This window comes from Pongo abelii, chromosome 18 (assembly GCF_028885655.2).
Source record: "Pongo abelii isolate AG06213 chromosome 18, NHGRI_mPonAbe1-v2.0_pri, whole genome shotgun sequence".
NCBI lineage: Eukaryota > Metazoa > Chordata > Mammalia > Primates > Hominidae > Pongo > Pongo abelii.
In genome coordinates this window covers 7154012-7170994 of record NC_072003.2, presented here as the reverse complement: position 1 = coordinate 7170994, position 16983 = coordinate 7154012, and the positions used below count along the sequence as shown (strand labels likewise).

At 42.8% G+C, this 16983-nt stretch overlaps 1 protein-coding gene across 17 annotated transcripts in view; it reads right to left on the bottom strand.

Moving 5' to 3' along the window:
* The window catches only part of RBFOX1 (RNA binding fox-1 homolog 1), a 2503848-nt gene that overhangs the window by 1852690 nt on the left and 634175 nt on the right, over positions 1-16983 (bottom strand). For all 17 annotated transcript variants that reach the window (XM_054533103.2, XM_054533097.1, XM_054533099.1 and 14 more), the window contains one exon: positions 13879-13911. In XM_054533103.2, the coding sequence (XP_054389078.2) occupies positions 13879-13911 (33 nt within the window). The remainder of the gene's footprint in view (positions 1-13878; positions 13912-16983) is intronic.

The window sequence follows — 16983 nt, the reverse complement described above, 5'->3', positions numbered from 1 at the left end:
GTCACATTACATTATAATTGTCACTGATATCTCAAAATATCATAATGCTTATCGCTACTTCCAAATTATGGTAATTACTAGATTTGCTTGTTTAATGTGTTAATAAAGAAAGCAAAGATTTGACTAAATCACGTTTTAATTTATTTAATAAATGTATTTCAATATAAATAGTTTCCTTTGTGATTCTAAGTATTTTGTATTACGTATTTGAAATCTTTATTCTATGAAGAGTCCCGTTGTTCTCTCCAGATGTCCAAGGGGGTCATGAAACAGAAGAGGTTAAGGGGGCTCAGTGTACGATCTGCAGGATCCACAATCGCATACACACGCAGAGACCCATTCCAAAGTCCAGACACCCATCAGTGACTACCAAGGTGACCTCTAACAGGTCTTTAGCCTCCTGGACCCTCTAATAATGCATCTACAAAGCAGAGCTAACATTATTCTTCCCAAATCTTCCATAGGATTATTATAAGATTGAAATATGATGCAGAATGTGGATCTGCTGGCTGAAAGTAATAAATTCTGCACAAACTTGGGCATCATTCGTATCGTCCCTTGCAGACTTAATAGATCCTTGTCCTCTTGGTCTTCATGGGTGTTCTCTAAGTGTTGCCTCTAGCTCTCTCTACTACAATGCTACCAAAGGAAATCTGTCAAGAACCATGGGACGCAAAAAGCCACTGGAGGTACTGGAGTCAGATTGTGGGTTGAATCCTGACTGTACCCCTTACTAACTGTGTGACTGTTGACAAATAGTTTGAGCCCTCTGAGCCTCCATTTCCTCTTGTTTAGAACGGAAAGACTGTCACTGCAGTGACATGAATGGAACAAAGTGCATAAAAGACTGCCAGGCAAGCAACCCCAGTGTAGGAGTCAGTGAAACACAGAACTGAGATGAGAATAGAGGTGCTTGTTGTCATCACTGTCATGGGCCTCACTGGCACACCGTGGCAGGCATTTAATTCCCAGAGAATATCCATGTGCTCCTCACCTTCTCAGGCCTCTTGTCACAGGTGCCCTGAGATACGTTCTAGCTGGCGGACTGTGAGTAGAAGGGATGTGTGCCATCTCTGCGCTAAGGCAATGAAAAGGTCAAGGGAGATTCCCTGTTTCCTTTCTTCCCCTGCCAGAGTGATAGTGGAGGTATGCACCGACCCAGAGAAGCCACAAGGCAGAAGCATCCTGTACTGTGAGGTCAACAGATGGAGAGAGCCACCCCCAGCTCTCATCAGACATAGCATGGGTGAGAAATAAGCCTCTTTGGGTAGGCCATTGAGATTTCATGGTTAACCTGTTACTTGCATAGCTTAGCCTCTCCTGACTAATGTATGAACTAAATAAGAAAATAGTTTAGGCATGGTGGCTCACGCCTGTAATCCCAACACTTTGGGAGGCTGAAGCAGACAGATCACCTGAGGTCAGGAGTTTGAGACCAGCCAGGCCAACATGGTGAAACCCTGTCTCTACTAAAAATACAAAAATTAGCCAGGTGTGGTGGCACACACCTGTAATCCCAGTTACCTGGGAGCCTGAGGCAGGAGAATCATTGAACCTGGGAGGCCGAGATAGTGCCACTGCACTCCATCCTGGGCGACACAGCAGGACTCCGTCTCCAGAAAAAAAAAAAAGAAAAAAAAAAAACAAAACAGAAGCAGATAACACACTCAAATGGTATCAGTGGCTAGATATTTCATGAGACATGCCTAGAATTTAGCACCTTTCTCTAGGACATGAGCACACAACCCACTTGCAAGATCTGGAAAGAACCTAGTCCAAATGTGATCTGAGGAGTTTCTCCCTCCAGCTTCTGCTTACCATCTGAAACCCCTGCTGGCCCAGCACAACATTTGCTCATTGGAACTCAGGAAGCCTTCTTGAGATACTGCATTTGCACTCAGTCCCCATTAGCTAAAACCACTAACATGCCGTTTCCATACAGCATTCTCTCCCCTTCTCTGCAAAGGTGCAAGCAGCTCTGAGCTTTGCAAGGAGCTCCCAGTATCTACTCAATATCTACTTGGCTGCTGAGCTGTAAGGAGGGGGCTACAGGACCAGAATTCTTGCCTGTGCTGCTGCTGAAGACAGGACCAGGGCAAAAGTAGAAAATGTAACTAACACATTTCAAATTAACATGTAAAACGCATCAGATGTTCGAATATTAATTAATATTTTTGCAAACTAATTACATTAGAATGACAAGGCCAGGAAGGCACTATAACAGTTTACCAATTTTGTTCCACTCCTATTTTAAATGGCTGCATGGATTACCACTTGATTCAATTTTTAGTTTTTTTAATTTACCAGAAATGATCTAAACACCACACCATTTCACAGCTATCATCATTTATTCATAGCTCAATAGAGGAAGCCAGAACTGCAATAACTGTTTTTTTTTCCACCCCCCTAATTCTCATTCTGGTGAGGTAAGTGGGATATCAGCCCCAAGTCAAGCTACATTAGTGCCGGGAATCAAGCATAGTCACGAAGTTTCTCCAAAGTGTGTCAGCAACATTTATCATGAGAAGATTGCGTTGAGCAACGTAGACTTTAACCCAAGGGGGTTTTCAAGCCTGCTTCCCCCATCTTTGCTGGACCGCTGGTTCAGACGGCAAATTGCATAGAATCAAATACTAACTTTGCCTACTAGACATATGGCCTTGGGTGGGTCCCATAAACTCTTCTGAGCCTTGGTTTTCTCATCTGTTAAATGAAGTCCATATTAATACTCATTCTCCTAAGTTCATTGGAAGGAATAAAAGAGGTAATTTATATACAATACATTGCTCAGTGCCTAGCATACAGTAAGCATTAATAAATGCTGACTGTTCTCACTGTTGCCACTATAACCAGCACCACCATCACTGTTATCATTATCATCCCCACAATGCAGAGTCACCTTCAGTGCCCTTCATCCACATGTCCAGCTGATTTTCCAATTGTTTCCTCCTCCCCTACCCCTTATCCATACGCACAGTCGATCCAAAGCAATCTCTTTGCTATTTATGAAACTTGCTTTCAGATTACTAAAATATGTCATGGAATGTGGTGTCTGGGTATATAGCCTCCAATGCCCCTTACTGGTTCTAGAGCAAGTGTGAGGTAGGAGGTGGGACTCAACTCTGGAGGTGGAGCCGAGACACTGAACCAAATTGAGGACTACCTTAAACACAGATGGAACAGAAGCAGCTTTCCATAAGACACGCCCACCAGAGTGCCATGCCAGTTTATCATCACCATGGGAACACCCAGGACTTAGTGCCCTTTCCATGGCAACAACCCAAGGACCTGGAAGTTACCACCCTATTTCTAAACATTTCTCCATAATCTGTTCCTTAATTTGCATGTAATTAAAAGTGGGTCTAAATATGACTGCACAACTGCCTCTGAGCTGCTACTCTTGGCACACTCCCTTCAGGGTAGCCCTGCTCAGGAAGGAGCAGTCCCTCTGCTGCTACTGTAACTGATGCTTCAATAAAAGCTGCTGTTTAACACCACTGCTTGCCCTTGAATTATTTCCTGGGCAAAGCCAAGAACCCTCTTGAGCTAAGCCCCAGTTGTGGGGCTCGCCTGCCCTGCATCAAGTGTATGTGGGTAAATGGGAAAGGAAGACCCGTCTCATCTGAAGCCAGGCTTCCTGGGAGAGCTGAACGCCCCCTCTAGGTATTTACTCTCCCCCTTGAACCCACTTCTATTACAGCTTAGCTAAAAGCATCTGTTCACCCATCAGTGTATTTTCATAGATCACAGGCTCCTTGAGAGCAGAAAAAAGTGTTTCATTCATTTTAAGTTACCAGGGTCTAAAAGAGTGGCTATCACACATTAGATGCTCTTTAAAACTTGCTGAATAAACGCATGACCCCTCCAAAGAAGTCCATCTGCTAATCAGTATGTAGTTTGCTTCATTCTAGAACCACTAAGCCTAGCCTGGAGAGCAGACACAGTCTCTTTTCCCTCCTCCTGGATATAATCAGTAATTCTTTTACTCTCTTATGAGGGAGCACAGTACCCTACACAGATTCCTCCTTCTTCTCTGACCCTTTATAAATCTTTGCCCTTGGCCTGGGATTTCCATAATCAACCAATTTGACTCCCCACGTTCTAGACTGATTCTGAACATCCCAGCACTCCCCTTCAACCATTGCATCTCCATGCCTTCCCCCATATCCTCCATGAAAGCCCCACCACTGTGGCTGAGTCTGTCTCTCCTTTTGCCATTGATAAAACATGGTGAATCCTTGGAATTATGCAACATTACAGACTATGACAGGCTGGAGCTTCTTCTGTTCTGTCTAATTTGGTGCACAGAGTCTGAGAGCTGGAGTGAAGTATGAGCCCGGGAGCACATCTTTTGATCTTAAACAGTCAGAAGGTTGGAATGTATAACGCTATGGAAATAAATGGTGTCAAAACTATAGGAAATAATATATGATTGTGGGAATGGGTTTTGTGATCACAGAACACTCACAAAATCTTAAAACAGGCAGTCAACGAGGCTGGTTTAGCTGTAGCAGGGGAAGCCTTGAAAGATGAGATAATTTAGAGGAGGAGAGATGAGATCTTTCTCTCTAGGTTTAAAAGACTGAGCCTTTGCCTCTAAGAGACTGGAGGTGACTCCTGACTTCACTTTCTAAGCACCCCAGCTGGTTTGGGGGTCTGATAGCCTTGGGTGTGAGTCTCAATTTCCCTCCTATTACATTTGTGACTCATTTAACTAACCGTGTTAAGCCTCAGTTTGCTCATCTGTAAAACAGAAAAAAATGATAGGACATACTTCATAGGGTTATTATGAGGATAAAATCAAATAAGATGAGGCACGGAGAATGACTTGCAGAGTGGCCTGGCTGGCACAAACTCAGGTGCTAATTAAAAGTTAGCTTCCCCCCTGCCCCATTTGGTTGTTTTTACTCATTAACCCCCAATGCAAGGTAAAAATTGTGGGATAGGCCGGGCGCGGTGGTTCATGCCTGTAATCCCAGCACTTTGGGAGGCCAAGGCAGGTAGAGCACGAGGTCAGGAGATCAAGACCATCCTGGCTAACACGGTGAAACCCCTTCTCTACTAAAAATACAAAAAATTAGTTGGGCATGCTGGTGGGCGCCTGTAGTCCCAGCTACTTGGGAAGCTGAGGCAGGAGAATGACATGAACCTGGGAGGTAGGACTTGCAGTGAGTCGAGATGGCACCACTGCACTCCAGCCTGGGAGACAGAGCAAGACTCCATCTCAAAAAAAAAAAAAAAAAAAAAAGTGGGATCCTTCTAATTCATCCCCCAAACCTCACAACAACAGAAACCTAGTTTTTCAAATGGAGAAGTAGAGAAATTTTACAACAGTTCACTTTTCCCGAGAGCCTTAATCAATTTTCACAGAGCAAGATGCTTCTGAAACACTCCTAGGACTGATGCTTCCATGCGGGTTCAGAGGCCAGGAATTGGTTCTAGTTGATACTTCTGCTATTTCCTATTGTAGCGTAGAATGAGTCACCAAGCACACTAATAAAACTAACCACTACAATGACTAGCATGTATTATGGACTACTTACGCACCAAATAATATGCTTATTGCCTTCTGTAAGCTACAGTATGCCTTTCAACTTCTCAGAATAAGCCATAAGGTTCATTCTTTAATTGTCCTCATGCTATGGAGCAGACAAACAAGACAAAGAAAGATTAAGTCATTTGCACGACTTTCACCACTCACTGGGACTGGAGATAAAAAATGACAGTCATGCTGTTCCTAGTGGAGACAGCCCAGGTGTTACAATCAGAAAAACCTGGTTCAGATATGGGTCCCACTATTCTTGAGTAAGTTTGACCAACCTACACCACTTCTCCACATCTCAGTTTCTTTGTCTGTAACATGGAGGCATTCACAGTTATTTCAAAGATTGCTGTAAAGATAATGCAGCGCTTGCGACTCCCTTCACACATGGTAAATGATGGCTGCAATTATCAACGCTGCTGCTGCTGTTGCTATGGGAAGGTTCTTGCTCACCTCCCCGCTAAGTGCTTCTGGATGTCAGCTTGCTGGTTAGTTAGCCTCTCACCAGCATCTCATATCAGCTATTTCTTCTCTCTGCTTATTTTTCCCCTCTAACCTCTAGTTCTGCCTCTATTCTCCATCCATTCATTCATGCATTTATTTATGGGGGATGGGGTCTTGCTCTGTCACCAAGACAGGGGTCCAGTGGTATAATCATAGCTCACTGCAGCCTCAAACTCCTGGGTCCCAAGTGATCCTCCCATCTCAGCCTCCTGAGCAGCCAAGATTACAGGTGTGCACCACATTGCCTGGCTAATTTTTTAAATTGTTTGGACAGAGAGGGTCTTGCTACATTGCCCTGGCTGGTCTCAAACTCCTGGTTCAAGTGATTTTCCTGTCTCTGCCTCCCCAAGTACTTGGATTACAGGTATAAGCCACCACGCCCAGCTGCTCTCCTTATTCTCAGCACATATACTTCTCTCTGCTATTCACTGGGGAAGTGAAGGCTGCCAGGCATAACCTCTTTCAATTTATCTTCCTTCTCCTTCAAAATGTATCCACATTTACTCTCCATCTTCTTCTCCTTCAATGTCACCGAAGGAAAAAAAATATCTCTACTCAGTCCAATCAGTACCATAGCTCTCTGGTGCTAGACAATGATGAGCACAACAAAACAGCTTCAAGAACACTCGGATCACCTTTCAATGGGTAAATCCCCGACTGTGCCCCACCATCGTATCCTCTGAGGCCTGTTCTCCAAGACTGCGATATAACCAAGCCTCTGCCATCTTCACAATTCCTTCCCAACTTCTGTCTTTCCTTCAAGCCAGAGGACCACTGATCCCTTGGATCAACCAATGGCTGCTTTGAACAGCTGGGCTCCAGTGTGACCCATGTGTCTTCTCCTTCTATTTACTCCTAAGCCATCCACATTGGAAAGGCTGTTGTTGAGGACATTAATGATGGCACGATTGCCAAACTCAGTGCCATGGGTCCTGACCCTGTTTCCTCTAGCCCTCTGAATTATCCAACACCCCTACCTCTCTCGTAACCATCTTACTCTTTGATTTCCATAAGGATGCCTGGCCTTGGTTCTTCTGTGTTCCTTCTGACTACATCATCCTCCTTCACTGTTTCCACACTTACTTTTCACTTCAGGCAGCTTTTTTCCCATCTCTGCCTTTTCTCCGGCCCTTGACTTTTCTTTACCTGATGACAACCTAACCTAATCCACCCTTCAAAGCTCCAGTCTGCATACTACCTCCTCTGAGAAGCCTCTATAAATATCCCTAGCCTATCTAGGCTCATTTATGTTTGAACCGAGATCCAGAACTTACCAAATATGGAGGAAGCCTTATGGGGACAGTTTTGCTCCATTAAGAACATCAGTCCTCATGAGACAAGTGAAACTACAGCATTTATTCTATAATGCTATAATGAACCATCAGTTATTTGAGGGTATGATAGTGTGTCAACTTTGTACATGTATTCCCAGGCCTAGTATTGTGCCTAGACAATAATAGACTGTCACTTAAATGTTCAAGAAATTACAAAACACCAACCATATCTCCAACTGAGAATTCTGGACTCTTGAATTAAGACCACATGATTGTTTAGCACTCTTTAAGTATGCTTTGGTGCTGGCCTCAAGGATGGAGATGACTATCAAAGCGTAATTGGGCAGAATTAGACAAGGCCAAGAGTGCTCATTGGAAAGTACTGCTGATCTTCAAGTGGATCTTGTCCTTGGGTGGAGACAAGAGGGTCATTAAGTCCAACGTGAATTAAGTCATAGGAGTGAACTTCTGTCTGCTTAGGCAGGACACAGCCATGATGCAAAGGTAGCACAGCAAGCTTTCAAAACAACAGGTCTCGATGATTCCTAATTAGGTTATTTAATTATTGTTTTTGTTGTTGTTGTTGTTGTTTTGTTTTGAGATGGAGTCTTCCTCTGTTGCCAGGCTGGACTATGCAGTGGAAAGATATTAGCTCACTGCAACCTCTGCCTCCTGGGTTCAAGCTATTCTCTTACCTCAGCCTACCAAGCAGCTGGGACTACAGGTGCATGCCACCACACCCAGCTAATTTTTGTATTTTTAGTAGAGACAGTACTTTACCATGTTGGCCAGGATGGCCTCGATCTCTTGACCTCATGATTCACCCATCATGGCCTCCCAAAGTGCTGGGATTACAGGCATGAGCCACCACACCCTAATTATTGTTTTACTTAATACAAATATAAGTGAAGAGGGACTTTGTATGCAAGCAAAATACTAATTGTTGAACATCTACTGTATGCCAGGCTCTGTCTTAAGCATTGCATTATTATTTATTTATTTATTTATTTTTAAGACAGGGTCTAGCTCTGTCACCCAGGCTAGAGTGCAGTGGTGCAATCTTGCCTCACTGCAACCTCAACTTCCTGAGCTCAAGCAACCCTCCCACCTCAGCCTCCTGAGTAGCTGGGACTACAAACAAACACCGCCACACCTGCCAATTTTTTTTTTTTTCCTGTAGAGATTGGGTTCTTCCTCATCTGTTGCCCAGGCTGGTCTCGAACTCCTGAGCTCAAGTGATCTTCCTGCCTTGGCCCCCCAAAGTGCTAGGACTACAGGTGTGAGCCACCATGCCGAGCCAGGCATTGCATATTGATTATTTCATTTAAAGTCCAAACAAACCTTGTACTTTATTTCACCGTTCCCATTTTGCAGAAAAAAGACTTGCTTAGCAGTTAAGTAACTTGACTAAAGTCACATAACTCATAAGCTGTGGACCCATCATTCACACCTCATCTACAAGACTCCAAAGCTCTTGCTCTTTCCACTGTAACCTTCTTGATGAAATAGCTCAACTGACTCTTGTTAAATGTGCTAGATTCTCAAATGACACAGGATGACTAGGACTGATCTATTCACAGACTAAGCAGCTCAGCCCCTTTCTCAAACGCACTGGTGTCTTTTCAAGCAGGTAAGAATATTTTTAATAGGCCCAATTTATTTTCCTGAGAACGAGGCTTGGAAGGCAGGAGAAATAAATGATTCCTAGGCCTAGGATAAAGTTTCCTTTTGGAAGGAAAAAGTAATGGTAGGAGGGAGATTCCACCTACATTCTCCCAAGGCCACTGAGTTTGCTACCTGCGTAGTTTACCATTGCAATTATTTGGGATAGCAAAGCTGTAATATCAATCAATCTCAGTTCGATTGCTTTGCCATAAAATAAAAGCAGGCCAATTTATCAAAATTGAGGCCCTCCACTGAGTTTACATTGCCATTAAACTATCAACAGGAAATCATTAAGGTGAGGCAAGAAACCAACTGGTAAGTGAAATGAAATGAATTTTTTTTTTTCCTTAAACATCCTCGTCTACAACCTCCTTTGTTTGGCTGTCAGCATAGGCAACATGGGGCTGGGTCTCAGATCTTTGTGTTAATATACAGCTGGTGGTGGAGAGGGCTCAGACATATGCATTTGCAATCCAATGGCTGCGCCCAGGTAACTTCGTTCTCTCTCAGCAGGGCAAACTGCGTGACGATAAATAGGGGGGAAATGTGCATGCGTTTGTGCGATAAAACAGGCTTAATGATTTTGAAGGGGAAGGAGTCTACGAGACATACAGTAGCAACTTAGGAACAAAATGGAACCATGCAGGGCCAATTAATGTGCAAATATGTGTGTGCTGAACTTGCATTCCATTCATCATGTGGACATGGAAATTGGGCCATTTATCTGTTATATTATGTATGTGACATCTTAGTTTGGTTCTTAAAGGCTGCTTGGGGACAAAGGGCCAGGTGCTTTGCAGCTAGCACAGGGAATTTCTGATAAATTCTTCAGCTGTCATAAACATTGCTGGGCAGAATTTGGTCAGAAGATAAAGCTCTCTCCTCTACAGGGTTTTTAACATTTCTCAATAGCTCATGTGCCATCTTATTAAAACTGTGTGTGGTGCAGGGAGGGGTGGCATATGCCATGAAAATTTATTGGCACAAACAGCTTGCTGTCATGTTTTCAAAGTCCAGATTTAGCAAATGTTATTCACATATTCACTGTCAATCTGCAGAGAGAAAGAGAACTGGCAAAGCCACTCATTCTCACTGATTCTGTGGGTTTGTCATTCTTTTTGTCTCATTTTAACCAATGTCTCCTCCACAGGTGGGGTTTGTTCTGCTTAAATTACAACTGTTTGTCTCTACTTGGGGAGGGGGAGGGAAAGAAAGTCATTTGAGAAGGAAAAGGACCTCACAGAAGCATTTTCCCAGAGCCACTATTATTTACCTAACAGAACATGCCCTGAATATGGATCACGCATTAAATAACGGTGATCGCTTGCTTTGATGAATTGCCATTAGAAATTCAATTAATAAAAGGTTACCTCCCTGCCGTCATGAAAAAAATATGATCTGGCTGCAGCAATGATAATTCAGCCTTAGGAAAAATGGTAAGAAAAAAAAAAGACTAAAAAAAACTGTTCCATCTGGGAAATGGGAGACTGGAATAAAAAAAGAATGAAGGAAGGAAGACTATTTTTGATCAAAAGTGTTTCTGTACGTTTAGCGTTCCTACACTTCCTAGTTCCCTTCATCTCACTTACCTCCACCATGACCAACTGACCATTCCCCCCATCCCATCATCCTGGTTGATACATTTTGTGTTTTCTCTCTTTTTTTCTTGCCAACTGCCTTCATTTCTTTTCTTGCCATACAAATTACAACCTGTAAGATGCACACATCTTCATTGTAGAGTTCTATCAGTTTTGTATATGATGGTTACCTCCATAAATACATCCAGATGAGAGTGTTGGACATTCCCATTAGGTCCCTTTCTGCCCCTACTCAGCCAACGCCTCCCAGAGGTAACCACTATTGCTACTTTTATCATCAGAGATGAATGTTGTCTGTTTATTTTTTATATATATAAATAATAGAATATATAAATAATATATATGTGGGTGTGTATATGTACATATGTAAATGAAATCATAGAGGGTACATTCTTTTGTTCTGATATTTTTCTTATATCACTAAGAGTCATACAGGTTGTGTCATACCTGTTTATTTTTATATATATAAATAATTTACTATATAGAAGATATAAATAATATATATGTGGGTGTGTATATGTGCATATGTAAATGAAATCATGGAGGGTACATTCTTTTGTTCTGATATTTTTCTTATAATATTATATCACTAAGAGTCATACAAGTTGTGTCATACACCTATAGATAATATTTTTTGCTTGCTGTATTGTATTTCACTGCATGAATACACCACTATTGATTGATCTGTTATTCTGTTAATAGACATTTGGTTTGTTTCCAGTGTTTGGGTATGGTAAATAAAACCTTTATGGGAATTCTTGCATGTGTTGTTTTGGTGGACATAAGCACTCGTTTCTCTTGGGCATACAAGTAGAAGTGGAATTGTTGGATTTTTAAACATTATTTCACCTATGTAGGAAGTACTTCAACTCCTCAGACCTCCTTTCTTCAATTGGTAAAACGAGGATAAGAAATATCTTGTGAACAGTCTGGCACAGTGGCTCATGCCCTGTGATCCCATCACTCTGGGAGGCCGAGGTGGGCGGATCACGAGGTGGTCAAGACATTGAGACCATCCTGGCCAACATGGTGAAACCCCATCTCTACTAAAAATACAAAAATTAGCCGGGCATGGTGGCATGCGCCTGTAGTCCCAACTACTTGGGAGGCTGAGGCAGGAGAATCACTTGAACCTGGGAGGCGGAGGTTGCAGTGAGCCGAGATCGTGCCACTGTACTCCAGTCTGGTGACAGGGAGAGTCCCCATCTAAAAAAATATACATATAAATCTTGTGAAGTTTAAAAGGGGCAACATGAGCATTTTCTTTTTGGATGATTGTTTTAAACTGCCAAATAAGATGCAGATGTAAGAATGTGTCTGGGGAAAGGAACAAAGATGGAAGATCATAGGAAACACACAGCTGTCTCAGGTGATGACCAAAGAGAAACAGGACATATTCAGGTATGCTCTAGAAAGCACAATCAGTCCTTCATGACTGGCAGAACTAATATTTACTGAACACCCACTGTGTACCAGGCCATAATCTGGGTGTGTTACACGGCATGGCACTTTGTACCTTGCCAGACATGGTTATGAATTCCAACTCTATACCTCATTGGTTGAACAGCGCTAGGAAAGTTACTCATCCTTTCTAACTCTCAGTTTACTCTTCTGTAAAATAGGGATCATCATAGCCTATATATCACAAAATTTTTGTAAGGATTTTATATAACGATGCACGCAGTGCAATTATAAATAAATGGTGCATCAGAGATGCTAAATACATAGAAACTGGTATTCCCGTGACAGCAAACCACCAGAGGAAACACTGCCGTTGCCATTTTAATGCTCTCAACAGCCTCATAGGATGCATATTGCTATTCCTATTCCAAAAATGAGGAAACAAAATTTGTGTTGTTTAATAACTCACTCGAGTGACTGGTCACAAGATCATGGGGACATAGGTGACAATGGAGGCTGCTCATCTCTGTCCTATCCTTGTGCTTCCCAAATCCCTGCCTCACTAGGCATCTGAAATCACTCACACTATGAATGCATCACAGCTCCTGGAAAACCTTTGCACACCAAGTTACTGTACCCGAGGATGCAGACATTTGAATGGGAATGGATACTTGTGGATAATGATCTCTCCTTAGGTGTTTGCAGAACCCCGCGAGAATCTGCCTCCACAAGCTTTATTCTATTTTACCCTACTAACAACTGTGTGATGGATCAAAGGGAGCTATAACTATCCCCATGGTATACCTGAGGAAAGCGAATAGCCACAGTTAACCCATTTATGCCTGAGGTTGCAATTTCTTGAATTTGAAAAATCAGACTTTGGTGATGACCTCATTGAACAGTAGGATATAAATAACTCCACATGCTTAGGGTTCCAATAATGCAACACTGGGTGTCACACAGAGCCCTGGGCTCCAGGGACCTGGGTCAGTGTTCTTTGCTTTAACCACACAGTGGCTCAGGAGTGAGAGTGACCGGCTCTATGGTGCTGGGCATATTTTGTAGGAGCCCATTACATTACAACATGGACAATTTCCAATGGGTGGTCACCGTGCTGGTGACTTCTGACCAGCTTCATTTCTTATTCTTTACCTATATTGTCAGCATCCACCACAATTCCTTTCATGCCTTGGAGACTAAGCAGAAAAAGAAAAACAGGCTGGGCATGGTGGCTCACGCCTATAATCCCAGCACTTTGGGGAGGCCGAGGCAGGTGGATCACTTGAGGTCAGGAGTTCAAGACCAGCCTGACCAACATGGTGAAACCCCGTCTCTACTAAAAATACAAAAACTAGCCAGGCGTGGTGGTGCACACCTGTAATCCCAGCCACTCAGCAGGCTGAGGAAGGAGAATCACTTGAACCCCGGAGGCGGAGGTTGCAGCGAGCCGACATCGTGCCACTGCACTCCAGCCTGGGCAACAGAGTGAGACTCTGTCCCAAAAATAAAATAAAATAAAGGAAAGGAAAAAAATATACAAAGGAAAACCAAAAGAGAAGGAATGGGGAAACTATACAATAGAAACAGTGGAGGTCTCACCGGCAGAGCCAGGGTTTTGTCTGAGCTGGGCTAGAATCATGATGTATCTGTTGAGAAACAGACGCTGAAGTCACCCTGCACCATCTTTACCATGCACACTCCATGAAGAGCAGTGCAGTGACCTGGGCACCCCAAAACCCAGCAGCACAGAAACCACTCAACTGAAAACACACCATCCAAGCCACCAGGAAACGAAACGCAGAAGAATCATTGCTAGAATGCTCGTTACACTCCATCACAAAAGAAACCCACTTCAAACTATCCTCTAAAGGGACAGAAAAACCACGTTTCCTACCTCAGCTTTGCCTGTAGCCTGACTTGCCGAAACCTGCAAGTTAAACAAAAAAAGACATTAGTATTGATTCAACAAGAAGGTAATTGGATTAATTGTCTTTTTAAAGGAACTGCCATCAATAATTTGTTATGACCTGAGGGGACAAAGTTGCAACACGCACCACACACACACACAACGCATTTTCTTCCACCAAGCACAGCAACACGATTTGTTTATCCAGCCCTGTTAATAAGGTGAATAGGATAATTAGTATTTTCAACATATTATACCAATCTTGTCAAGAAAAAAACAAGTGGGGAGGGCTGTGAGCAATGTCCCTATACTGATAATGATTAAATAAACACTGAAAAAGAAAACAGAGGCACTAAAGACATTTTTAACATGTTTTTTTCCTCCCCTTAAAGTATGAAGTCAGTGTTATGAGAAACACCAGGTAAAAGCTACAATGACAGCAACAGCAGCAGCTTCATGTTTGCAAAATTCCTCAAAATATTGTGAAATAGAGAGTTGTGCCAGGAATGGTGCCAAGTTGTTTATATATTTTATCTCATTTAAGCCCTTGAATAATTTTTATGACTCCATTTCATAAATGAAAATATCGGGGTTTGTACAAGTTAGGTAACTTTTCCAAAGTCGGGATGTTATTAAGCAGAAGAAATTAGATTTAAACCCAACATAAAGTCAGGTAGATGTTCAGCCTCCTACCTACAAGCCTACTGTATATCAAAGGATTTGGTGTAGACACCTCCCAGCATTGTTCACCTATGCCTAGAAAGGGTCTCCTACCTAGAGATCAGATCTTTTTCTCTGTGTGATAACTCTTAAGAAGCTTTCTATCTTACAGCTTTTCTTATACGTGGATGACTTAGCCAACCTCAGCCATGTTGTCCTATCTGAGTGCTTGGACTGAGCTATGTCCCTAAAATTCATATATTGAAGCCCTGACCCCCAGTGTAATTGTATTTGGAGAGTGGACCTTTGGAAAGTAATTAAGTTTAGATGACGTCATGAGGGTAGGCCCTCATGATGGGATTAGTGCCCATCAAAGAAGAGACAGCTGCCTGGGCACAATGCCTCATGCCTATAATCCCAGAACTTTGGGAGTCCGACGTAGGTGGATCATCTGAGGTCAGGAGTTCGAGACCAGCCTGGCCAACATGGTGAAACCCTGTCCCTACTAAAAACACAAAAAATTAGCTGGGCATGGTGGTGTGCACCTGTAATCGCAGCTACTCGGGAGGCTGAGGCAGGAGAATCACTTGAAACGCGGAGGCAGAGGTTGCATTGAACCGAGATTGCGCCATTGCACTCCAGCCTGGGCAACAAGAATGAAACTCCATCTTAAAAAAATGAAACATAAAAAAGGAGAAAGAGCAGAGAACTTAATTTCTTTCTCTCTCTCCCTCTCTCCCTCTTTCTCTCTCTCTCTCCTCCTGCACACAGGAAAGGCCACATGAAGACACAGCAAGAAGGCAGCCACTTACAACCCAATGAGCAGACCCTTTTCTGATACTGAGTCTGCTGGTACCTTCATCTCGAATTCTCAGACTCCAGAGTATGAGAAATATATTCCTGTTGGTTAAGCTGCAGTCCACGGTGTTTTATTATGGCAGCCCAGGCTAAGACACAGACCAATACCAGCTCACAAATGTGAATCCAACAAAGGACTTAAGAACGAATGACTTCCTGAGTTAGCTGACCAGCTCCTGCAGCAACCACTGACCTGGCTTTGGCACCACCTCTCCCACAGTCACTCCTAAGGCATCAGATGAGGAGCTCAGGCAGAGCTCACTGTCCATGGAGCAACTTTCATGCACCATTAGCCCCCTAAACAGGAGACCAGACTTCAGACTGACCTCAGCCAAGAAAGTCCATGAGCTGTGGCTGAAGGCTTGCCAAGCCATGAATCCGGGGCCCGGCCATGGGGAAACTCATGGTGTGATGGATGTCAGAGGTTGGAACCTTCCCTCTCCTCCCTCATTCCTGGAGCCCGTTCAGGACTGGGAAAGTAGCTGATTCCGTAGTGATCAGCCACATCCGTAAAGCACAAGCACACAAGATCCCTGGGCTACACTATCTCACGTGAATGTGTATATTTCTCTGCTGAAAACCAACAGGAATATGTCAGGGAAACATGATATTCAACAGCTATAAGCCTTGGGCAGAACTACTCTCTCTGCTTCACTGAGCTCCATGGGCAGAAGAGTTTTCAGCTGACTACTCTGATGTCCCCCAAGTCATACTTTTAGTGTTTCCTAACCTTGTGTCATTTACATCATCAAGCCCCTTCTATTCCCCCCTATTAGGGGAAGCCACTTCTTGCATCTACCTTAGGGAAATACAGATATAAAAAGGCATACACATAGCTGTCCATTGTGGCATTGTTGGGACAGCAATACATTTTTTTAAAAAAGTATAATGACTAAAGTGCAGGGTTTGAATATTCAACCACCTATAGCGGGAAGGACAGTAGGGAGTGGCAGGGCCTGTGGGGTAACTAATGATTGCCCACTAGCTAAAGCCATTTGCGTTTCAGTTTTTCCCAGGCAAAACATGGTTCTAGCCAAACAAAAAACACATACATGATCTGAATGTGGCTGTTGGACTTCCAGTTTCTGATCTTTTAAGCCAAGTCAATTATGATCCATCCATATTATAAACTATCATACAGCTTGGGGAAGATTCTTATATGCTGACATTAAAAACTCTACAGCATATATTGTTAATGAAAAACGAAACATTCAGAAAAGTGTACATAAGATACCATTTTCTAAAAAAAAAAAAAAAAAAAAAAAACTCAAGTATGTATACATCATCCATCTCTCCCTCACCACACACACCATAGATGTATATGTGAAAAATGTATCAAAGGAGATACATCAAACCGAGAAAAGGTTTACTTCTGAGCAAACTGGAACTTGACTGGGACCCAAAGGGTGAAGAAAAGTCGTGGGTAACTTTCTCTTTTCCGGAATTATTTAAGATGTTTACATTGATAATGTATCCACCTGTAAAATTAAACATATGTTTAAACCAGGATAAAAAATAAAGCTTCATACAACTTTACCGTTAACAAAAGACCTTGTCTTTGCTGCTGTGAATAGT